Source organism: Callithrix jacchus, chromosome 12 (assembly GCF_049354715.1).
Source record: "Callithrix jacchus isolate 240 chromosome 12, calJac240_pri, whole genome shotgun sequence".
Classification (NCBI taxonomy): domain Eukaryota; kingdom Metazoa; phylum Chordata; class Mammalia; order Primates; family Cebidae; genus Callithrix; species Callithrix jacchus.
This window is the reverse complement of record NC_133513.1, coordinates 85,737,131-85,761,554: the sequence shown is the minus strand read 5'-3', so window position 1 is coordinate 85,761,554 and position 24,424 is coordinate 85,737,131. Positions and strand designations below refer to the sequence as shown.

The 24,424-nt window shown below is 37.3% G+C and overlaps 1 protein-coding gene across 28 annotated transcripts in view; it reads right to left on the bottom strand.

Moving 5' to 3' along the window:
• Positions 1–24,424, bottom strand: part of EXOC6 (exocyst complex component 6) — a 364,881-nt gene that overhangs the window by 34,583 nt on the left and 305,874 nt on the right. For all 28 annotated transcript variants that reach the window (XR_013525005.1, XR_013525006.1, XR_013525007.1 and 25 more), the window contains one exon: positions 11,964–12,037. Coding sequence is in view for 25 of the 28 variants with exons in the window: in XM_054243102.2 (XP_054099077.1) it covers positions 11,964–12,037 (74 nt within the window). In the remaining 3 variants the exon portion in view is untranslated. The remainder of the gene's footprint in view (positions 1–11,963; positions 12,038–24,424) is intronic.

Here is a 24,424-nt window from a genome sequence, read left to right as displayed (position 1 = left end):
ATTATTAATTAGCCTAATTTCTTTTCTTTCTTTCTTTCTTTCTTTCTTTCTTTTTTTTGAGGCGGAGTTTTGCTTTTGTTGTGCAGGCTGGAGAGCAATGTCACGATCTTGGCTCACTGCAAACTCCACCTCCCAGGTTAAAGAAATTCTCCTGCCTCAGCCTCCCAAGTAGTTGGGATTACAGGCATGTACTACCACGCCTGGCTAATTTTTGTATTTTTAGTAGAGATGGGGTTTCACCATGTTGGTCAGGCCGGTGTGGAACTCCAGACCTCCAGTGATCCGCCTGCCTTAGCCTCCCGAAGTTCTGGGATTACAGGCATGAGCCACCACGCCCGGCCAATTGGCCTAATTTCAATATTGTTACTTCTTTAGGGAATAGGGAGGCGCCAGGAGAGAAACAGAGGGGAACAGCTGTTGGTTGAGCAGTCAGAACACACACGTTTATTAAGTTCATCATCTTACATGGGCGTGGTTCATGATATCCCAAAACAATTAAAATGGCAACATCAAAGACCACTGATCACAGAACAAAAACAGATATAGTAATAACGAAATGTTTGAAATATTATGAGAATTACAAAATGTGACCAAGGATACTAAGTGAGCATATGCTGTTAGAAAAACAGCACTGAAAGACTTGCTGGATGCAGCAGTATCACAAACCTTAGACTTGTAAAAATCACATTATCTGTGAATCACAACAAAGTGAAGCACAATAAAGCAAGGTATGCCTGTATATTAAAACCACAGTGTAAAACTACCACACAGCCACTAAAATGGCTAAAAAGGAAGAGGCAGACAATGCCAAGTGGTAAAAGGAATGCAGAATAGCTAGAACTTCTCTACACTGATGGCTGAAGTATAAACTAGCACAACTGCTTCACAGTATCTATTAAAACCGATCATATGTATACACCCTGACTCAGCAATTCCACTCCTAGGTAGACACTTCAACAGAAATGTGTGCATACATTCACCAAAAGACATGCAAAAGAATGACCATGTTAGTACCATTGTAATAGCAAAAGTGGAATCAGTTTATATGTCTACCAATAGCAGAACATATACATAAATTATTACAGTATATTTGTATAAGGGCAGACTGTACAACAAAGGGAATGAATGAACCACTGCTATATGTACCAACATGGATAAATTTCAAAGACATTGAGCAAAAGAAGGCAGAACCAAAAGTTATCCTGCATGACTTGGTGTATACAAAGTTCAAACTAAGGCTATTTTCATCTTCGGTGTTAAAAGTCATGATAGTGGTTATCCTTTGAGAGGGATGAGAATAATGACTAGAAAGAGGCACAGTGTGGGGTGGGGAGGGTCTCTTTTGAGGTATTGGTCAAGTTCTCTTTCTTGATCTAAGTGTTCCACAGATATAATCACCTGGTCAAAAATCAGCAGCAGTATACATATGATTTGCCCGAATGCATACTAAACTTGAATAAAACATTTATTTGAAAAGTGCTATGAGATCCACATATATTTTGCACATTTAGAATTCCCTTTCAAATTCTCTACATATCGTTCAAAGGAAGGACCACTCCTCTTTTCTCTAGTTTGGTCAAAATTAAAATACTTGAAATAAATTAAATACTTGAAATTAAATGCTTGAAAACAAGATCTAATCCTGAATGGGGTAAGTAAAATGATTATGATGGCATAGGATAATACTTGGAAGAAGAAAATAGTACACTTGACTTATATCTAGGCTAATGAAAACCTATTTTATATTCCTGTACAAAGCTACACTTCTAAGCTTTAACTTAAATGTCCAGTAAAAACAGCCTCTCATATGACACAGTATCTCATCCCTCACTAGCCTCGTAATTCTCTTTTTAGGTGCTCTCCAATTTGTGAGTGTCTATGGCATCATGCAATAGTCAGGCATAGTCTTAACAGCCCCCAAGCACAGATGTCTGACCCAAATACCACACTTTCATGAGTGCAGTCTAGGAATGACAACCACACTATTTCATGGAGGTTAACTAAAACTACCAGATCTTTTTTGCATTATAAGTTAGATTTCCTACATCCTAAAATTTTAAAAACTTAATTTTTAACAAGTTAAACACAGACTTAATATTTTTCTGACTAAACTTAACTTCGTTGGCTTTGGCTCATCACTCAAGCCTACTGAGAATACTTTGATTCTGTCTCCTGTCATCTTGGGTAACTCTCCTAGCTTTATGTAATCTATGCATGCAATTCATATTTTTTCTATGTCTTAACTCAAATCATTATTTTAAAAATATGTTGATCCCTGCTGGTTGGGCTTTCCAGAAAAAAAAAAAAAAGGAAAGAAAACTGTTGATGCCAAACTGTTAAAGAAAGACATCTAGAGGGCATTGCCAGCATCTTCCTTAAAGCCTCTGCCAAAGGATATTTCATGTAATAAACCCCAAAATGAGTGAGGGAGATGCCCTGTAATGAGTTTGCAAATGCTGGGTTACTGCAGAATTTCTATCTTTAAAATTCTAGCCAGGCAATGTGGCTCACACCTGTAATCCCAGCACTTTGGGAGGCCGAAGTTGGCAGATCACAAGGTCAGGAGTTTGAGACGAACCTGACCAACAAGGTGAAACCCCGTCTCTACTAAAAACACAAGAATTAGCCAGGCGTGGTGGTGTGCACCTGTAACCCCAGTTACTTGGGAGGCTGAGGCAGGAGAATCGCATGAACCTGGGTGGTGGAGGTTGCAGTGAACCAAGACTGCACCACTGCACTCCAGCCTGGGCAACAGAGCGAGACTCTGTCTCAAAAAAGAAAAAGGAAATTAAATTCTAATAAAAGGCCAGGCACAGGGGCTCATGCTTGTAATCTCAGCACTTTAAGAGGCCAAGGTAGGTGGATCACCTGAGGTCCGGAGTTTGAGACCAGCCTGGCCAACATGGCGAAACCCTATCTCTATAATACAAAAAAAAAATTAGTCAAGCGTGGTCATGCACACCTGTAATCCCAGCTACTCGGGAGGCTGAGGTAGGAGATGTGCTTGAACCTGGGAGGCAGAGGTTGCAGTGGCCCAAGATTATGCCACTGTACTCCAGCCTGGGCGATGGAGTAAAAATGTTTCTCCAAAAAAAAAAAAAAAAAATTCTAATAAATATGGTCTCTAAATGGGGTTAAAATATGAAGTGCTTCCCAAACTTATCTGACTTGGAAACCTTTTCTCATCTTGAGAAATCAGTGTTCCTGGAAAGACCCTTTGGGAAACAAAGTTCTAGGGTAATGATACATCAGCCAGCATTCTTTGGGCAAAAGATTGTTTCATTAGCTTCAAACCCACCTTACTGCTTTATCATTCAACCTACCTAAACTTTGCCATATTTTCTAAAAGATTATCAAGATGCCATCAAATGAAATAATGATATCTTGCCAGTATAACTGACTACTCACAAAATGAAACAGGATCAGTAAAAGAGGATTTAGTATAGTATTAAAGCAATGGATACTCAATCTACTGTGAAAATTATATGCCATTAAGAAGCTATGAAAGTGAGAGATGCTTTCTTTAAAGTTTTCCAACAAAATGGCTGTATTTAAAAAGCTTTGACAATTAAAAAATAATCTTCGGTCATCTAAAAAATTCTGTTATATATGACACCTCATTTCTTAGTGATATTTAATAAAGTATTTTTACGTATTAAGAATGCGTTATAAAAAAAGAATGTGTTATAAAAAATTATCACTGAATACTGCATATAATACAAAGAATCTTATAACAGTTTTAAAAATTTTTAAGTTTTTATATATTGCCAAAAGAATTTCACATATTCATCTGAAATCCACTTGAAAGATTATATTTAACAAAATATATAGTCTTTGTAAAAGAAAACAGTCACAAATAAGTATGTTAAGTCCTTCATTATTTAGTGACTTAATTTCAGAATGGGGAGGTAACAGGATGATAGGCTTTACTTCCAAAAAATAATTACAGGAACAAATCATATTCACGAAGTACATTTAAATTGATTAAGGCAGCATATTCACATAATGTGGCACCAGTACCGCTAATCCTCCACATTGTCTATTAGGGCAGTAGGACTTAAGACGTTGTTGAGATAACTGGCTTCCATTAGCAAGTATGTGATTGGCAGGATGATAAAGTCTTTTCACTCACAGGTCAGCTATTTCCTTTTCCTTAGAAGAGGGCAATCCGGATGATCCATCTTTTAGCTAGCCTCTCATAGAGTCCCAATTCTCCTGCCTTCAGCTTTGATATAGTTCTAACTTTCCTCTTGTATCAGCTCATACTTGTCATCAACTCCTCTATTCAGAACAGCAAATAACAGGAGTTTGACCTCAGGGCAAAGTCTGGGTGGGCAGGTAAAATCTGACCACTGGACCTACTTCCTAATCTTTCATAGCAAATCATGAAGCAGTATCAAATTCAAACTAAAAAACAGAAGCATGACCCCTTATAAGTATTATGAAAAGGGCTCTTTTGCCTTTCTAAGTATACTTGAAAAGAACTGTCAACCACCCTATTAAGACAGAAATGGATCACAGACTAAAAAAAAAGAAGGAAAAGTGCAGAACTCCAACTAAAATGTAAATAAAGGTGTTAGCAACCCTTTATGTTTGGCGGTATACTACTTCATATAAAAGTGTTAAAGCAATATGTTATAAAATATCTTTATGAAGGAACATAAAAGCCCTATTGAAACTTTAAAGCATCCTTATTTAAATAATCAAACATCTGATTTTAAAAAGCTTATATTACCTGATGTGAGACTTAACTTTTGAAGACCAGTTTTATTTTTACTTTTTGCCAATTCCCATACTTGGCATTTCACCACTTAACTATTTGTAAACTAATTTTAAAAACAAATATATGCAAAAAACCAAATATAGGTGAAAATAACTATCTTTTTCAATTTATTAAGTCTACGCTGTTAAAATAATAAAATTCAAGCCATGCCACAGTGATCTAGCAGCTAAGGAATTAAATATTCTTCTTTTGGAATGCAGAAGTCCAAGAATAAAGTATGATTGAATTTTGACAATAATAATCAGAAAAAAATATTTTAAGCACCTTTTAAAACTAGAAAAATTAAAATGTAATAAAATAACTCATCAAAAATTTTCCATCCACTGGTCTCTTCCACTGCATATTTACAACCATTCTCAAAAATTGTTTCATATTTAGTTATTTCTAAATAAATTTTGTATTCTAACAGTTCTACATGTCATCATAGGTTTCATAATTCTACATGTTTCATAATAGAATTTAAAAATTAAGTTAGAAGTCTCTTAGATTACCTTGATGAGGAAAAGTCAACCAGGACTTAATGCCTTCTAAGTGCACATACTTGAAAAGTAAATTCAACAAAAATGACTTGAGATGTTTATTAATATTTATAAGTATGTCTTAGTAATGATTCCCTAGTGAGCTATATACTTGTGAAGAGGCCTTCTATGCTGTCAAATGATGATTGTCTTTGAAGGAAGAAAGTACCTGGGATCAGTGTTTTAATCTGCATTAAACCAACCATCTATCTATCTGGAAAAATCAAGGAACAGAATCCTTACAAATAGTTTCATAAACTATGTGGTCCCATTCACAATCCTACAATAAGATTATAAACTAGTTAACATCATATAAACTAGTTACCACCATAAAAATTCATATACAATGGAGAAAATATCACATAGATTTTTTCTGTAAATAGATTATTCATATATAATGAGAATTATTATGGAATCATCTCCTCTTAAAGCTGTCCTTTGGATTGAAGAACATACTTATGTCCTTGCAACTTATACCAGTAGGAAACTTACCCCACTAAATGACCTTAAACTAACTGGGAAATGCACACACATTCAATCCTGTTTTCAACTTGCTAAAAAATCCAGTTTTCAATATTAGATAACCTTGTTCAGGGAAACAGTACTGCAATAGGGAGAACTCCTTCTAAAGGAAATGGATCTACTGTCAACAGAAAGAATCTCTTCTGGTAAACTGAAATGGAAGTTGAGAGTTGTAGAGGTAAAGGGAAAACCTTCACTCTTGGAAGTTTAAAACATCAATTGACAAAAGGCAAATTAACAGGAGAAATAGCATATAAATTTATTAGCATGCATGAGGGAGAGTTGCTTGTTAGATGCTTACATGTTTTTGTTGATTTGTTTTGCTTTGTTTTATAGGTAGGGTCTTGCTATGTTGCCCAGGCTGGTCTTGAACTTCTGGACTCAAGTGATCCTCCTACCTCAGCCTCCCAAGTGCTGGGATTACAGGTATGAGTCACTATACCTGACCCCATATCTTTTTTCTTAGGGGAAAGGGAGATGGGGAAAGTATGGATGATTTTAGGAGGATAGTGAATGATTTTTAGGGGAACTTAATGGGAACAAAGAACATACAGTGGTCTGAGACAAAATCTGTTTAGCCTACAGATAATGGTTTGATATGTGACTAAAGTTTGTCCAGGTGTGTTGACAGACTTCAGTCTTTCTTCTTGGATGAGTTTAGTTAATACAAGAGAAGGAACCAGAGGTAACTGTATTCTTCCTTGACAGGTCCAAAAAAGCAGACGAGGGAATTTCAGAGAACAACTTTCTCCTATACTTTGGAAGAGACAAAGTATTGAGAGATGGTGGGGCAGCGGCTGGGCGGGGGTGGGAAGGAGGTCAAAGAGACCTCGATGCTGCTTCTTAAGTTCAGCAAGTCAAAGCACCCATATTTTAGATGGGTTCCTGAGCCCCAACATTTCTTTGTCTAAAACTTCCCTAGAAGTTTCACATATTAAAAACTGAGTTAGTGGCTGTGGAAAGACAAATCAAGTTAGTAGCTCAACGGCAAAGATCTTCATTAAATCAGTCTCATATTTTTGAGAATAGGCCAGTCCAATTAAACCACTGTGTCTTATTTTAGAAGACAGCATTGCAGATGGGTCCTCAAAGCTAGGCCTCTTTATATAAAGTAGGCAAACATTTTTTTAATAAGAAGCATCTCTATGGAAATAGAAGAAAAACAATGGTCAATGTCTGGAGTAGTCTATAAACCAATTTTTAGAATCTCTGAAGTATCTTCAGGTTGCAGTGGCAATCTGACAGATTTTTTTTTTTAATTATTATAGTTTGGATCTGGTATTCAAGCAAACTTTTTGAACAGTCCATATATCTGTAGGCACAAAGGCTGTTAATACGTAAGTTGTTCTGGTGACTTTTGTTGACGTTTGTTTATATTAAGTTCTAGATTTAGGGCTTTAAGAAAAGCAGAGTTTTAATTTTTACTAATTTTATGTGAGAAAAGTGTGAAAACATTAGTTTGGAGACTTGTAGCTAAAAAAGAATTTAGAATTTAGTCTAAATTGTAGTCAAATAATAAAAAACCAAAAATAATGAATAAAACTAGAATCTAAAAACAGGTATACTATAGTTTTTTTTAATATGTATTTTTTCAAATCCCCCTTTTTAAAAAATCAGGTATCTGTAAAATAAATTTTAGTCTTACCGTATTTGGCCACATTATTTGTATAGTGCAGCAAGAATAGCAATTTACCATATGGATGTTTTAAAAATGGACTTTGCTGGAACTTTCAATAAGGAATTTTGGATTAGACTTTTAAAAGCCTCAAGGGTAGGAAATCAAGCTAAGCATCTGCCATCAGACTGTGCCTGTAGTATCAGTATGAACTGGGCGAATTTTTCTCTTTTCAAGGTCCTCAAAATATCTTGAGGTTCTTAGGCCTGCCAGAAAGTAACGTTTTTTACTTACCCCAAAGTCAGGAACCTTATAAGGGAACTGTGTGGATAAGGTACAGGACCAGTCTTTTAAAAAAAAAAAAAACTTTAATGGCTTTATAAAGTCAACCTCAGTCCCTCAAAGCAGTCTGGCTATATAGGAAAACATGACATTTTAGTCAAATCCTTGGCAAAATAACCAGTGTTTTCAATGTGTCCTTTTACAAAAGAAAAGATTCTTATTGAACTTATGTAAATAATTAGATTGTCATAAAACAAGAATATTTATTGATAGTTTCTAAATTCTGGAGAAAAATCACGTAGAGAGCAAGGTAAATGTTTTGATTTTGTTCATAAGTATATTTTAACTAATTGTTGTAAGTTATGAATAGCTTGCAAGAAAAAATTTTCTTGGCTCTGGAAAACAAAATATATAAAGAATCAGCAATGTTTTAAATAAAAAGTCATCAAAAAATCATTTTAGGCCAAGTACCATGGCTCACACCTGTAATCCCAGCACTTTGGGAGGCTGAGGTGGGTGAATCATTTGAGCCCAGGAGTTCAAGACCAGCCTAGGCAACATAGTGAAACCCCATCTTTACCAAATATACAAAAATTAGCCAGTCTCAAACTAAATAAATAAGTAAATAGATTAACATTTAAAAATAAAATAATAAAAAAATCACTTTAGTCCATCATCATTTCAGTTCCATGCAATTCTTATTTTGCTTGATGTTGGGTTAGCAATCTTTATGAATGTATCAGCCCTTTAATTAGTCCTGAAATTTTTTTACCTAGCTCAATAGTATGATTTCCAAAGTTACTAGTCACATGTACTTAAGAGCATTTTTCCAGGTCTTTTTTCTTTTTACTTTAATATTTTTATTTTTATTGTGAAAAATTTCAAACATACATGAAAGTAAATAGCACAATAAACCTATCTTCCTCACCTCCCAGATTCAGCTACTATCAATAATTTTTCTTTGTTAAAGTATTTAAAAATAAACCACTGAATACATTTCCCTGCTTTCTCCCATTGATTTGTCTGAATTGGGATCAAAACAAGTTACACGCATTATATTTGGGTTTTATGGCTCTTAAATATCTGGTAAAAAAAAAAAGTTCCTTTTTAAGATTTAAGAGGCAAACACTATCTGAAATACAAAGAAGGAATTGTGAGGACAGTATGCCAGGAATCATATTTTGGTAAGGGTAGGAGTATGCATGAGGAAAACAATGAATGGGAAAAGACCAGTAGGGAATAAAACAGAATGCCAATAATGATGTGTTTGGGTAGTAAGACTGAGTAATTTTTTTCTACTTTTTTTATCTTCGAATGTATTTTGAAAACATGTATAACTTACATATATATGTACTTATTTCATTTTACCTATAATGTTTTATTATGCCTCTAGTAAAGCATCTAAAAAACATATTCACCATGTCATTATTATACCTTTTAGAAGTAATTTAATACCAAATAGCTAATATCCATATTTCCCTGTTTATCTCAAATCTGCCCCCCTCACATTTTTTTTACAACTGGTTTGCTCAAATTCAGATGTAACCATGGTCTGTACACTGCTGTTTGGTTATGAGGTCTTATTTAATCTTTACATATAGGGGAGTATGATTTATGTCAAAGATGGTGAGTGATGATCTGCATAAAGAATATATTTCTTTTTAAAAATCTATTTATTTATTTATTTTTATTTCAATAGATTTTGAGGTAAAAGTGGTTTTCAGTTACATGGAAGAATCCTATGGTGGTGAAGTCTGCAATTTTAGTGTATTCATCATCCAAGCAGTATACATTGTACCCAATACGCAGTTATTTTAAATCTCTCTCCCCTTCTCCCACCCTCCCCTTTTGAGTCTCCAGAGTCCATTATATACCTCTGTATGCCTCTGCCTACTGTCAGGGTGTTTTCCATAAATTTTCTTAAAAAAGAAACACATTTTGGACTGTAGCCAATTGTAAACTGCTTTTGGAGGAGAATCAAAGAAAAACAATTAATATTCTGTAGATGACCAAAGACAGAATATTGGCCATGGTGAAATACACCAGTTGACAAGGGAATTTTGTTATTTTTCTGGCATATAATAATTTAACATAATTATGACTAATCACAAATATCAAGACATCAGAATTTCAGGAGTCCAATATAATTTTGGAACACATGAATAAGATATTTGTATAAATATAACTCAAAGAAAGTTAAATACCATTTCTTATTTCATAATGTTTCTCATATAATTTTCATATATCGAATAAGCCTAATATATATCTCTCTTGAACTTCCAGGGACTCTTTCTGGAATAGCCAAAGTCTGAGTTCAAAAAGACAATTTTAGAATTTGAAATTTGGGGAAGTATGTCAAATATCAAAGTTTAAAACACTTGATTAAAATAGGATCACAGTGGTTGGTTGCTATGGCTTACCCCTGTAATCCCAGCACTTTGGGAAGCCAAGGCAGACAGATCACTTGAGGCTGGGAGTTTGAGACCAGCCTGGCCAACATGGGAAAACCTTATCTCTACTAAAAATAAATAAATAAATAAACTGACTGGGCACTGTGATGTAGTCCCAGCTACTCAGGAGACTAAAGCAGCAGAATCACTTGAACCCCGGAGGTGAAAGTTGCAGTGAGCCGAGACTATGCCACTGCACTCCAGCCTGGGTAACAAAGTGAGACTCTGTCTCATAAATAAATAAACAAATAAATAAATATAGAATCAGGTAAAATAATAATCATTTACTTAGCCAGTGATAATTTAAATATTCCAAAAAGCAAATTTTTAAAATTCTTTGATAAAGAGAAGACAGTTTTCTAAATAAATGACTAATAGAGACCACCATCTTCATTTTCTACTATCTTTCCCAACTCAGCAAGGTTAATCATCGAGATCTAGGTCATCTATAACAGTGTTCCTTGTTCGACATAATATCTGAGCATTGATTGCAAACAGAAGCAAATATGAATATATTTTATATGTACCATACTTTACAGACATAATTTGGAGACAAGAATGGCTTTTTCAGTCTCATTCTAAACTCAGAGCTTGAAGATACACCAATTATTTCCACATGACTTGTTGTCTTACAAAGACTCCTAACCAGTATATGTTTTACTTCTCTAAAGCATTTTTAAGCTCCATCAGGATAAAACTATTTCTCATATTACTTTTATATTTATTTCAATCACATCTTTCCTCTGCAAATAATGAATATACAACAGACGATAAGTATTTATGGAACACTAGGTTGGAATCATCTATATTCTCAAATATTTATTGAAATCAGAGTTTTGTAACTGCTCAAACTGGTCCTGCACTGAACATCACTGTGGTAGACAGTATTCATACCAATGATGAAGCCTCATCTCTATCCCCTGAAGGGAATGGGAATCATTAATAGACTGATACCACAGTGGCTTTGTTTTAATTCAATCTCCATATGGTTCTTCTTGCAAAGGCCACAGTCACTCCAACTGTCTATTCGAGCACTCCAGAGCCCTCTAACTTGGATCCTCCTTTCCTACTACGACTCCCTTCCCCCAGCTTTATTAAACCACTTAATCCTAGGACTTGAAAAAAAAAGGAGGAAAGAGAAAAGAGGAGGAAAAGAATAAAAAAAAGGAGAGGTGGAAAAAGAGAGGAAAATAAAATGACAATAGAGATGTCAGAGTAGTAAAATTAATAGATATTTTAAATGATCATATTTGTTACTCGACTTAAGCATATTATGATCAGAAAAGAATTATGTAAATGTCTCATCACATTTTTAAAACTTATTTAATCCTTCTTTCTGGGACCAACAGAAAATTATAAAAATAGCATTCTTTACCAATGAAAAAATTTTATGCAAGGGGTTACTTTCCAGGTTGTAATAATTTACATTTAACTTGGGTCCTGATATTAATGTTAATACCACCAATTTTCATATATAACCATGAAATTATTAAGAAATAACTGAATATCAAGTGTCATTAAACCAAACTACAAAGTTATGGTTTAGTAATGTGTTTAGCAGGTAATGACTATTAAACAAATTAAATATTCACTGGTAAGAATGCTCCATGAAGTTGAGGTACTGAATGCATTATGGGTTCAAAGAGAAGTACCAAATACATAGTTATCAAGGAAGCATTTTTCTTAAGATAGGTTGTTTCAAGGCAAACGGGCATTCCTGTAGCATTAACAAAAAAGCGAGGGAGGGCAAGAGGTAGAAGGCAACAAATGAGAAGTACATTATTATGTCTTACTTGTCTGAGGTCAATGAATGCTAACTGCAGCGTATCCCCCTGGAATCCTGGCACAGGCTCAGAGCTGGCAAACACTATTAAAAGAAGAAAAAAAGAAAAATAAGATTGCAAAATATATAAGAGGTTTAACTGCTAAATTAATTTCTACTCATTATAAATGCATTATAATATTTACACATAATCATTTCAAATGAGGATCATTTATAACCTTCAATTTCCACTACTGAGAAAGTTCTCCACATCCATTACCTCAAGTATTTTAATAATTTTTAAATTTCTAATCTGCCATTTAATCACTGTAATCCTTAATCACAATAAATTTAGAAGAGTTATCTTACATAAAATTTAAGAGTAGTAGCATACTTCAATCAAGTTAAGTTTTCTGACTCTTTTTAGCCTATATGAATGATTGTAGAAGCATTTAAAATGATACCAACTCCATGGCTGTCAACATATTTTGAAACATTTGCTTTGTTACATAATATGTGCTAGTAAAAAATGCTACCTCTAGCTATGGCAATAAAAGGCAGACACCAAGGTGAGAAGTCAACTTTACATGTAGACAATAGGTAAAATGTTCTAAGTGGAAAAATCAGGATGATGAAGGAATGTCTGTTCATGTCATTTAATAATTTTTTTTATAAAGGATTCACGCCTCAACTAAAAAATCAAAAAGAATTTTAAAAACTTCTAAAGATTCCTTCAATAATCATTTGTGGCTTAACATTCTTAATACTACCAACATAGCTTATTTAATTAAACTAAAGACAACTGCAATATTGTCTAAAAAAGACCCTGTCATTTTACATGCAAGCTTCTCTGATAAGAATGCCTGTAATCATTTTCCCACCCAAATAATATTCTAATTTTCTTTGTTTTTTTTTTTTAAGAGATGGGTCTCAATCTGTTGCCCAGGCTGCAGTGGCATGATTATAACTCACTGCAACCTCAAACTCCTGGGCTCAAGCAATCAGCCTCCCAAGTAGCTAGGACTAAAGGCATGCACCTCCCCACTTGGCTAATTTTTTTTTTTTTTTTTTTTTTTTGGTGGTAGAAATAGGGAGGATGTTGCTACATGGCACAGGCTGGGCTCGAACTCCTGGCCTCAAGCAATACCCCTGTCTTGGACTCCCAAAGGGCTGGATATTTTAATTTTCTTAGAGAACATTATAGATGTTTTATTTGTGAATTTATCTGAGCCAGAGTTTTGGAAGTTATTTATAAGTTCAGCCTATAAAGTTCTTGGAATAACAAAAGTAATTCTTAAGTCTAGTATATTCTGCGTGAAATATAGTTTAGAAAGGCTCAAAATCAACAATTAAAAACAATAAATATAGAAAACTTGCACAGCCTAATTTATCTGGCATCTCTGCGGAATGGGAAGTTCAAAATAAGTTTCTGTTGCTGTTGTATAATTGTTGCTTTAAGTATCAGAAACTTTTTAAATCTTAAGCATTTTTTACAAAATTCTAAAATGTACATAATTCTCTGGGTCACCATTAAGAATTCATTTTTTTCTATAAAGTAAAATTCCCAGGGGCTGTTTTTTTTTTTGTTCTATTAAAAAGCTGTGCTATTTGAGTTCTTGTGTCTAGCTTTTCTAATTTTCCTTCCTTCTCCCTGGTAGTTTTAACATGAATTCTTATTCCCTGCTTTCTCCCTCATCTCTCTTATTAATGTTATCTTTACTCTTCTTGAGCAGGTAAGCCAGCTAATCAATTACTGGAATTGTGTCTAAAGTAAGAGTAAATACAACCTAGGCAAGGGTCTTTCCTACTAGTAAGGTTAACAGGTTTTATATACATACATTTGAGCATATGAGTAACCTTTTGGTTACTTTTGAGAATGAGTAACCTTTTGGTTACTCAGAGATGTACCACTTTTCCCCCTTTGTTCTCAATTCTCTGCTAGGTACTAAGTAGTTATGGTCATCAGATAAGTGACTAAATCCACCATTCTCAGACCCCTTCTTTCTAAAAAACCAAGATGTAGTAACCAAATCTAGCCATGCTTTTCAATATTTAGTACAATTTATTCATATCACTTTTTTCATACAATGAAAAGTGGTATGCTTTCATACAGTGGTATCGCCATTACCCCCTACTATGCCCTAGGTAACTTGAGTTGTCTTTCTTTAGTACTATTACATTTTAATTGAAAAATGATAAGTAAAATTATAATACTTTTTATATTATACTATAAAGTATATTATTATTTTATGTTAGTCTTTTATATTATAATTATAAAAGGTGTTGAAAGTAAAGGTGTTTTCTAACTTAAAAAAATATTTTTCTTGGCTGGGCATGGTGGCTCATGACTATAACCCTAGCATTTTGGGACAAAGCTGGAGGACTGCTTGAAGCCAGGAGTTTAAGACCAGCCTGGGCAACATAGCAAGACCCCATCTTTAAAAAAAAAATTTAAAATTAGCCAGGCATGGTGGCATGTACCTGTAGTAGTTCCACCTACTAGGGAGGCTGAGGCAGGAGGATCACTTGAGCCCAGGAGGTTGAGGCTACAGCAAGCCACAAATACACCACTGCACAACAGCCTGGTAACAAACTAAGGTCTTGTATTAAAAAAAAACAACTTAAGACCATCCAGCATTTTATTGGCCTTTTTTGGCCACAGTCTTAGGCTACTGTCTGTAACAGTTTACCATAAATCCCTAGTGGTTCTTAACCAAGGCTGTAAATGCTACCTTAGCTTCTACCATCACCGTGGATAGATACACATACACTCATAAATAAAGACTTCTTATGATGCAAGGAGATTCATTTTATCAGGCACAAAAAAAAGCTCAATTTCAATTAGACATATATTATCTACTTAATCACTCCAATTTTCTTACATTAAAAATAATCTTAAAATAATTTTTATTCTCCCTAGGTTCCTGTTTAAGATACTATAGTTTAAGCCCCAATGGCTTGGCAGTAAACCAAAGAGCTCAGTGTCAAAATTAATGGTACCATAAATGTATATATTTAAAGTTTACTAAGTACTTTCTCACATACCATCTGCTCTGAGCATTACAATCACTTATTTTAGCAAATAGGACATGCAGATGATGGATCATAAAATCTTACAACTGAAAGAGACAACCCTTTTGAAACATGCCCAACAGTCCCCTAAGGACTCAGTTTAAAAGCTGCCAAGTCCTTCATTGTGGTTTTTTTGTTTGTTTGGTTTTTTAGATGGAGTCTTGCTCTGTCACCCAGGCTGGAGTGCAGTGGTGTGATCTTGGTTAACTGCAACCTCTTCCTCCCAGGTTCAAGTGATTCTCATGCCTCAGCCTCCCAAGTAGCTGGGATTACAGACGTGTGCCACCATGCTTGGCTAATTTTTGTATTTTTGGTAGAGACAGCGTTTCACCATCTTGGCCAGGCTGGTCTCAAACTTCTGTCTTCAAGTGATCCACCTGCCTCAGCCTCCAAAAATGCTGGAATTACAGGTGTGAGCCACCTCGCCTGGCTGAGTCCTTCATTTATAAGGTAGAAAAATTAAAAGGGAAGTGACTTCCTCAGGATTAGATAACAAATTCAGGTTTCATGGCATTTACTCCATTAATCCGGAATCTGATTAAGTATTCGGTCTCTCATATTTTATCACATCTTTCTTAAAAATCTAACCAATATGGAAGTTAAATTCACTATATAACAGTCAGGGCTTTTTCTCAAATTTGTTTAAGGGGTGGAAGGCAATTTTGTGACCTGATAATCATCTGGCACAGAGGATATTTGTAATGATATGCTATTCAATTTGATTCATAGCTTCGTATTTGTCCCTTTATTTCTTTAAAACCCAAATGCAGCCAATCCTGTTGTTTATACTTACTAAAAATCTCGAGTGTGAATTTGTTTCTACCTTAGTACAAACTATCGTCATTTCTTTTTTTTTTTTTCCAAGGTAGCTGAGATTTTATTTTGGACCAAAAAAAAAAAGCAATTGACTTGTTTTGCAGCTGGAGGCATGGGTGAGGCGGGTCCCCATGCAGTAAACTCCATGGGTGCTGAGGGCTAGGGGTGAGGGTCGGGTGGGTCTCCTGTAGGGCTAGGGGTGAGGGTCGGGTGGGTCTCCTGTAGGGCTAGGGGTGAGGGTCGGGTGGGTCTCCTGTAGGGCTAGGGGTGAGGGTCGGGTGGGTCTCCTGTAGGGCTAGGGGTGAGGGTCGGGTGGGTCTCCTGTAGGGCTAGGGGTGAGGGTCGGGTGGGTCTCCTGTAGGGCTAGGGGTGAGGGTCGGGTGGGTCTCCTGTAGGGCTAGGGGTGAGGGTCGGGTGGGTCTCCTGTAGGGCTAGGGGTGAGGGTCGGGTGGGTCTCCTGTAGGGCTAGGGGTGAGGGTCGGGTGGGTCTCCTGTAGGGCTAGGGGTGAGGGTCGGGTGGGTCTCCTGTAGGGCTAGGGGTGAGGGTCGGGTGGGTCTCCTGTAGGGCTAGGGGTGAGGGTCGGGTGGGTCTCCTGTTCCCTGTGCTCCCCTGCACAGCGGTCTCCCTCCCAGGTTCTGGGGCAGCCTCAGGAGGGGAAGGCTGGGAGGGGCTGTTGTAGCTGTTCACTTGGGCAGGACATCAGAGGACTCGGACACCAGCCTCGCATCGCGGGTCTCAATCTTCTTCACAACCACAGCCTTGGTGGAGCTGGTGCGGCTGAAGGAGGTAAAGCCCATGCCAGAGCCAAAGCTGGAGCCCAGGCTGTTGCTGAGGCCGGGGTTGTGAGGCCTGCATAGGCAGAGCTTAGACCACCTACTGGTGGTCTTCATATGGATACTCATGTTCTGCATCCCGGACTCCAGCTGGCTCTCCTCGCTCTCCAGTAGCTTGCGGTAGGTGGCGATCTCGATGGCCAGGGCCAGTTTGAGGTTCATCAGCTCCTGGTACTCACGCAGCTGCCGTGCCATGTCCTGCTTGGCCTGATGCAGGGCAGTCTCCAGCTCCTGCTGCTTGGTACGAGCATCCTTGAGTGCCCAGTCCCCGTGCTGCTCAGCATCTGCAATGGCGGCCTCCAGGGAAGCCCTCTGGCCTTTGAGGCCCTCGATCTCAGCCTGGAGCCAGCTAATGTTCCTGTTCATCTCGGAGATCTCAGTCTTCGTTTGCCGCAGGTCATCCCCATGCTTCCCAGCCAGCATCTGCAGCTCCTCATACTTGATCTGGTATAGGCTCTCCGCTTCAGCCCAGCTGCGGTTGGCGATCTCCTCGTACTCTGCCTTGACCTCAGCGATGATGCTGTCCATGTCCAGGGAGTGGCTGTTGTCCATGAACAGCACCACAGACGTGTCAGAGATCTGGGACTGCAGCTCCTGGATCTCCTCTTCATACAGCTGCCTGAGGAAGTTGATCTCGTCAGTCAGTCCTTCCAGGCGAGACTCCAGGCTGGAGTCTTGAAGCCTTGTTCATGTAAGCCTCATCCACATCCTTCTTGATGAGGACAAATTCATTCTCCATCTCTGTATGCTTATTGATCTCTTCCTCATACTTGTTCTTGAAGTCTTCCACCAACCCCTGCATGTTGTCAAGCTCCGCCTCCAGCTTCAGCTTCTCCTGGCCCAGGGTCTCCAGCTGCCACCTCAGGTTGTTGATGTAGTTCTCAAACATGTTGTCCCTGTTGCTCCTAGCCATGTTCTGCTGCTGCAGGAGGCTCCACTTGGTCTCCAGCATCTTGTTCTGCTGCTCCAGGAACTGCACCTTGTCAATGAAGGAAGCAAACTTGTTGTTGAGGGTCTTGATCTGCTCCTTCTCCTGGGTACGCATGGCCTGGATGTTGGGGTCCACTTCCACCTTAATGGGGTTCAGCAGGCTCTGGTTGATGGTGATGGCGGTGATGCCTCCCACGCCTATGCTGCTGGCCCCAGCATAGCCTGCACCCAGGCCACCCCAGAAGCCACTGCTGCTCACTCGGGAGAAGCTCGAGGAGCTCAAGCGGGCACTGGGCCCACTTGTGAAGGAGCAGCTGCTGAAGGCCCCAGGGCCAGAGGTGGACACCTTGTAGGACTTCTGGGTTACCCTGATAGACATGATGGAGGCAGGAGTGGAGGCAGGCAGGCTGAACCAGGGAGAGATTCCAGAAGGAGCGGAGAAGCTGCTTCTGCACTATCCTCATTTCTTACTTGGGTTACTTAAACACACCCCTATCTGATCTCACTGCTTCTGTTGCAACCTCTCCATCCACTTCTTCCAGTAGGATTTATGTAGATGTGATTTGTGCCATTTCACAGCTTAACATCTTTCAAGAGTTCCCCATCATCTCAAAATAAAACAAAGGTCCTTTGCAATCTAGCCTTTGTCCATCTGCCAGCCATATCTCATCATTTCCGTAGGGGTACCGTAATTTCTAAACCACAACAAACTACCTGTACCTCTGTGCATATACCACTCTCTTTCCATGATGCTTTGATCCCTCTGCCTAGAGCATCCTTCCTCTTCTTATTTTTCATCTGGGTAAACTCTTATTTATCCTTCAGTCATCATCTTCCTTGGGAAGACTTCTATTATTTCTGCAAGTTGGGTTATGTCTCTCTTCTGTGTTCTCACTGTGACTTCCTCTGCACAGCCTAACTTCAGTTCTCACTCTGCTGCCTTGTAACTCTTTATCTGCCTGGGTCTTCCCACCAAACCATGAACTCCCTGAAAGTAGGGACAGTACTTTCACTTCTTCGTTCTTATCACCTAGCACAATGCCTGACTCATAATGATTATTCAATGAAAATTTCTTAAATGAGTGAAGAGAAACTGAACAAACCATAAATAAGTAAATTCTAAGGGGATGCCATCCAGTATTGGATATTGATGTATTATCTAGCTTATTGATTAGATTTAGAATGATGCTGTCCAATAGAACATTCTGCAATAATGAAATATAATAGCCATACTAAACAGAATTTTGGGTTTTCCTTATTTTAGTTAATTTTGAGACAGGGTCTCATTCTGTCACTCAGACAGGAGTGCTATTGTGCCATCACAACTCACTGCACCCTCCCTCAACCTCCTGGGCTCAAGCGATCCTCCCGTCTCAGCCTCCTGAGTAGCTGGGACTACAGGTGCCACCATGCCTGCCTAATTGTTTTATTTTTTGTAGAGACAGGGGACTATGTTGCCTAGGCCAGTCTCAAACTCCTGGCCTCAAGTGATCCTTCCGGCATGGTCTCTCAAAGTGCTGAAGTGCTGAGATTACAGGTGTGAGGCACTGCCTCCAGCTTACTTAGTTTAAATTTACTATCCATATGTATTTATTCAACAGTGCAAATCAAGAACATAACTATGCACACTTAGTGCATGTATATCAAACTAAGTGTATTTATATAAAAGTAATTAAGGGTGGGTGAGAATACTCCTAATACTTTCTTCAACAAAAACAAATCAGGAGTTCTTCCACTGAACAAGACTCTCCTGGGAAGTAGTTACATACACCATGCCTACCATATAGGTGATAGTCAATAAATGTGTAGTAATACGAATCATCTCTGCCATAATATTGTCTATGGTCCCAATAATTCATGGGGTCAATTTCAATCTTTTAAATTTTTAAAGAATTGATGACTAATTTTTGAAATCTCTTAAAGTACTGTCATCAAATTACTTTTTGGCTCATGCAGATTCTCATTTTGTAAATAATTTTTCATATTTTGGGGACTGCTAATTCTCCTCTGTTGGACCATCTTCCTTTTTTTTTTTTTTTTTTTTTTTTGAGACAGAGGTGGCACCTGTAGTCCCTTGCTCTTTTGCCAGACTGGAGTGTAGTGATGCGATCTCAGCTCACTGCAACCTCCGCCTCCCAGGTTCAACTGATCCTCCTGCCTCAGCCTCCTGAGTAGCTGGGACTACAGGCACATGCCACCATGTCCAGCTAATTTTTTGTACTTTTAGTAGAGACAGGGTTTCATCATGTTGGCCAGGGTGGTCTCGATCTCTTGACCTTGTGATCTGCCCGCCCCAGCCTCCTAAAGTGCTGGGATTACAGGCGTGAGCCACCGCACCCGGCCCCCTTGGACTATCTTTAAAAGTTTAAAAACAATAACGCCCACTTCCCCCCTATTACAGTGTCTTTGTTTTTGTTAGCCATGCATTTAAGGGTATTTTTAAAAACACACATTAATCCTGGTTTCCCAGTAAGATATATAAAAATGATTTCCAGACTTTATTATATAAAGTTTTCTTCAAGAGATTCCAAATCTTTTTTTCTCGTAATACCTCCAATTTGACTATTTCATTTTTAGTAAACTAAATAACTTCAGCATATTCATTTTCACTTATTTTGTGCAATAATAATAAATCATTTCAAGTTTTCTGTTTTCTCTTTTCTTTTGAGATGAGTCTTGTTCTGTTCTCCAGGCTGGAGTACAATGGCATGATCTTGGCTAACTGCAACCTCCACCTCCCAGATTCAAGTGATTCTCCTGCTTCAGTCTCCCAAATAGCTGGAATTACAGGCATGTGTCACCAGGCCCCGCTAATTCTGTAGTTTTAGTAGAGACAGGGTTTCACCATGTTGGCCAGACTGGTCTCAAACTCCAGACCTCAGGTGATTTGCCCACCTCGGTCTCCCAAAGTGCTGGGATTACAGGTGTGAGCCACTGCACTCGGCCTAATTCCAAGTATTCAAATATTCTAAGTAAAGATTAGAGAAGGAGGTGTCTGATATTATTGAAAATGTATAACAACAGAGTAAAACTCTGCTATATCAGCCTAACTTGGAAGACTAGTTTGAATCACTTTACATGAAAGTGGAAACAAAAAATAATGAATGCAGCCTAAGCTGTGATTATAACAAAAGTATCTTCCAAATTGGCAATCTATGAAGTTTTAAGAGAACAAAAAATATCTGCAGGCAAAACATGAGTTATTTGTATATATAACAAAAAAAATTTAAGTAGGGAAACATGTTCTTCCCCTCAGGATCTAGACAAAATGTAAAGGGTTTGGTACAAGGGGAGAAGGAAGATTGCCAAGATGTCAGGCCTAAGTATTTATCCCAACTGGAAAATATAAAACCTACTCTGATATTAAACTCATGAGGAATTAAACTCAGATGTCCTTGAAAAATCTTATTCTAGGCAGACAGTTATCTTTACCATAAGGTAGAGAATGTAGATTGTTTATAATGTAAATAACTGTCAGGAGGTAGGGGAGGAGAAAGAAAAAGGGCCCATGGAGTCCTAAGAGTACACCAAAAGCTGGACCAAAGATTGAAAGGCAGGGTGAGGAGACTAGGCTAGAGTTTCAAGACCTTGCTTGCAGAAGACCACACAGGTGCATATAAAATGGAGTAATTCTGTAACTAAATAAATGGCTGAATATGAATGCCAATATTCATTCTATCTGGAGATACTTCTTGTAACTCCATTTCTATCTAGATCTGAAGATTAAAGTAGCTAGTAAGAACTCAAGTTTTGTTTAACGAACTTTGTTACTAGGCAAAGTATCCCATGTGGACCAGATGTGTCATTAGAAGGAATGACTAAGAGCACCATCTAGTGGTTTTTCTGATGGTGAAGAATTTAATGCCTGGGAATCAGGAGAGTTAGGATTCTTGGCTTTTACATTTCTTATTCCGCAACAGTGGAATGCAAACCTCTAGGACCAACTGTTGCTCTACCTTCATTGCCTCATTTTTATATAAAGTAGTATCTAGTTTTTTCCATTTCTTGGAATTAAACCTGGGCAAACTATCCTCAATCAGACATCTTAGGTATCAAATTCAGGTAATCCAACCCAGAAATAAATCAGGTATCCAAACAGTGTAACAGCATCCAGCCTAAATTTTTTTAAAAAGCACTGAAATATTCTTCTCTTACCATCTAAATGATTTTGCCTTAATACTTTTATTATGAGGCACAGGCCTTTGTCAAGGCTAGAATTAGAGGTCATGGCAGCTAAAAAACTCTAAACAGCCTTCTTTGTCTTCTTCTTCTTCTTTTTTGGTTAAGACTTCTTGTTTTGCTTTGTTTTCTTTTTGAGACAGGGTGCCCCTCTGTTACCCAGGCTGGCATGATCATGGCTCACTGCAGGCTTGACCTTCTACTTCTGGGCTCAAGCAATCCTCCCACCTCAGCCTCCTGAGTAGCTGGAATTACATGTGTGCACCACCACATCTGGCTAATTTTTTATTTTTTGCAGAGATGAAGTCTCCTTATTTTGTCCAGGCTGGTTCTCAAACCCCTGGGCTCAAGTGATTCTCTAGTCTTGGCCTCCCAAAGTGTTGGGATTACAGGTATGAGCCACTGTGCCCAGCAGATTAAGTTTTTATCCAAAAATGAAGAAACACCAAGGCTTTCACATTTAGAAACTTACCTACTCAATAACTCACCACTGAAATAGGTGTCAGCAATCTCTAATCTGGGGTTATTCTAATGCTTTTCCAACCCTTCAGGTTTATGATTATCTAATTTAGGTATTTGGGTAGAATGAATAAAAAAGTATATTCTAGACCTACTCTGGATCCTTCAAATATAGAAAAGGATCTTTCTGATTGCCTGATGCTTTGGAAATAGTCTGTACTTGCTTAGTTATATGAAGAATTTCTGAGACATCTTTATAAGAACTTGTTTAGAGGACATATTAATCTTTTCTTCTCTTTGGTTATATACATAAGGTAGCTAAATGGAACCCAATATATGATAAGTATTTAATAAATATAAAACAAAGTACACATACTGATTTAGAACATCATTCTTATACCTTGGCAAATGCTCCTCCAAATAAGATGACATTTACCTTGAACTAACACAAAATTTATACTAAGATCAAAGGTTCAATGTAGCCTTCAGAGAGAGCTATTTTTGCAATTCCCAAGTATGTATTCCTGGGTATCTTCCTGTCTCCAAACATGCAGTTATACTAGTATTATGGTTATGGTCAAATTAACCAAAAGTTAACTCTACATTCATACATCGATCCTACCTAGTATTCTCATACCATATACTTTTACAAAGTTTAACAATTTATAGTCATATTTATTAGTCAAGTTATTTAATGACTGTTTCCCCACTGGACTTAAACTCCAAGAGGGTATAGACCTTTTCTGTGTTGCTTGCCACTGTATCCCCTCAATGCCATGCACATAAGAGATAAGAAGAAATAATTAACATATGACTTCAAAGCCCCACATTCTTCAATGTCTTAACATTTTACTGCCTTTGAATCTTAGAACCAGGACATTATCTTGAAAAGATTATCAACTCTAAATTTCAAATATTATAGGAAAAATTTAGGCCTCTTGATGGTTGAATGGTTTGTCCAAGTCAACTTGCTCAAATTAGAGGCAGTACCAGGACTGGAACCAAGGTCTCAACTTCCTGTCATGTGCTCAGACCATCTTAAGACTAATCTGAAAGCACTAAAAAAAGCTTTATAAAAGTTCATATAATTCTATATACCTGAACTTAGACATTGTATCCACTTTGACCAAGTAGAGGTTAAAAATGTAGAAAAATAGAAAAAGATCCAAAGAAAATTTTAAAAAGGGGGGTGAAAATATCCTACAAAGGAAACATTTTAAAAAATAACTGCTTGGCTCAGAACAGATAAAAGGTCATTCTTCAGTCATGAAATATGTGTAGAATTTTTATGAAAGAAATAATCAGTTTTGTTTAGATCAAAGAGTTAAATGGTCTTGAGCTGAAATACTGCAATGTCAGCTGGTCTTAATTTTCTGACAAGAAAGGTAGAACTCTAAAAGAAACCAGTGTTGATTACAGAGAGTTCCTGATTTGCTACTTTGTTCATGTATTCAATAAATAAATATCTGTAGACCTTTTATTATGAGTATAGCACTCTGTAAGGTACCTGCAATTTCAAATCTTCTATATTGAATTTAATTAAACTATCTATCCTGGATGGTTAAATCATATCAAATTGTACCTTTACTCATTCACTCTTTTTATGTATTCTCTCCTCCAAAATGTCTGAAATCCATACTCTTCATTCCCACTGGCCAAGGTTAACTATAACAACTTTTTATAGTTCACATGAAAAAGTTCAACAGTCTTTTAATAGGTCTTCCTGATTTCAGTCTCTCCCTCATTCCAGTGCAAGTTTCCATATGACACTAGAGTTAACATTTTATGACACAGATGTCATTGTGTCATGGTCCTAATTAAAAAGCTCCATTTTACAGTCTATCCACAAATGATTGTTTGAAGATTCCCTAAACATTCTCTCATCACAGTGTTTTTGCCTATCTCATTCTCTCTATTCAGAATACCCCTCCCTGCTTTTGGTGAAATCTTATCCATCCCTTAAGACCTAACTCAAATTTTACTTCTGTTATAGTCAATTGTCTCAATCCCATGGCATACAGAATTAACTGCTCCCTCTCTACACATACATATTCTATAAATAATTATACTCTATTTCAGTTATATATCTGTCTCCTACCTGGCCAGACTATGAAATCTTTGAAGTTTGATTTATCTTTGATTTCCTAGTATATAACAAGCATATAATAGGTTCTCATTAAACATATAATAGGTTCTCATTAA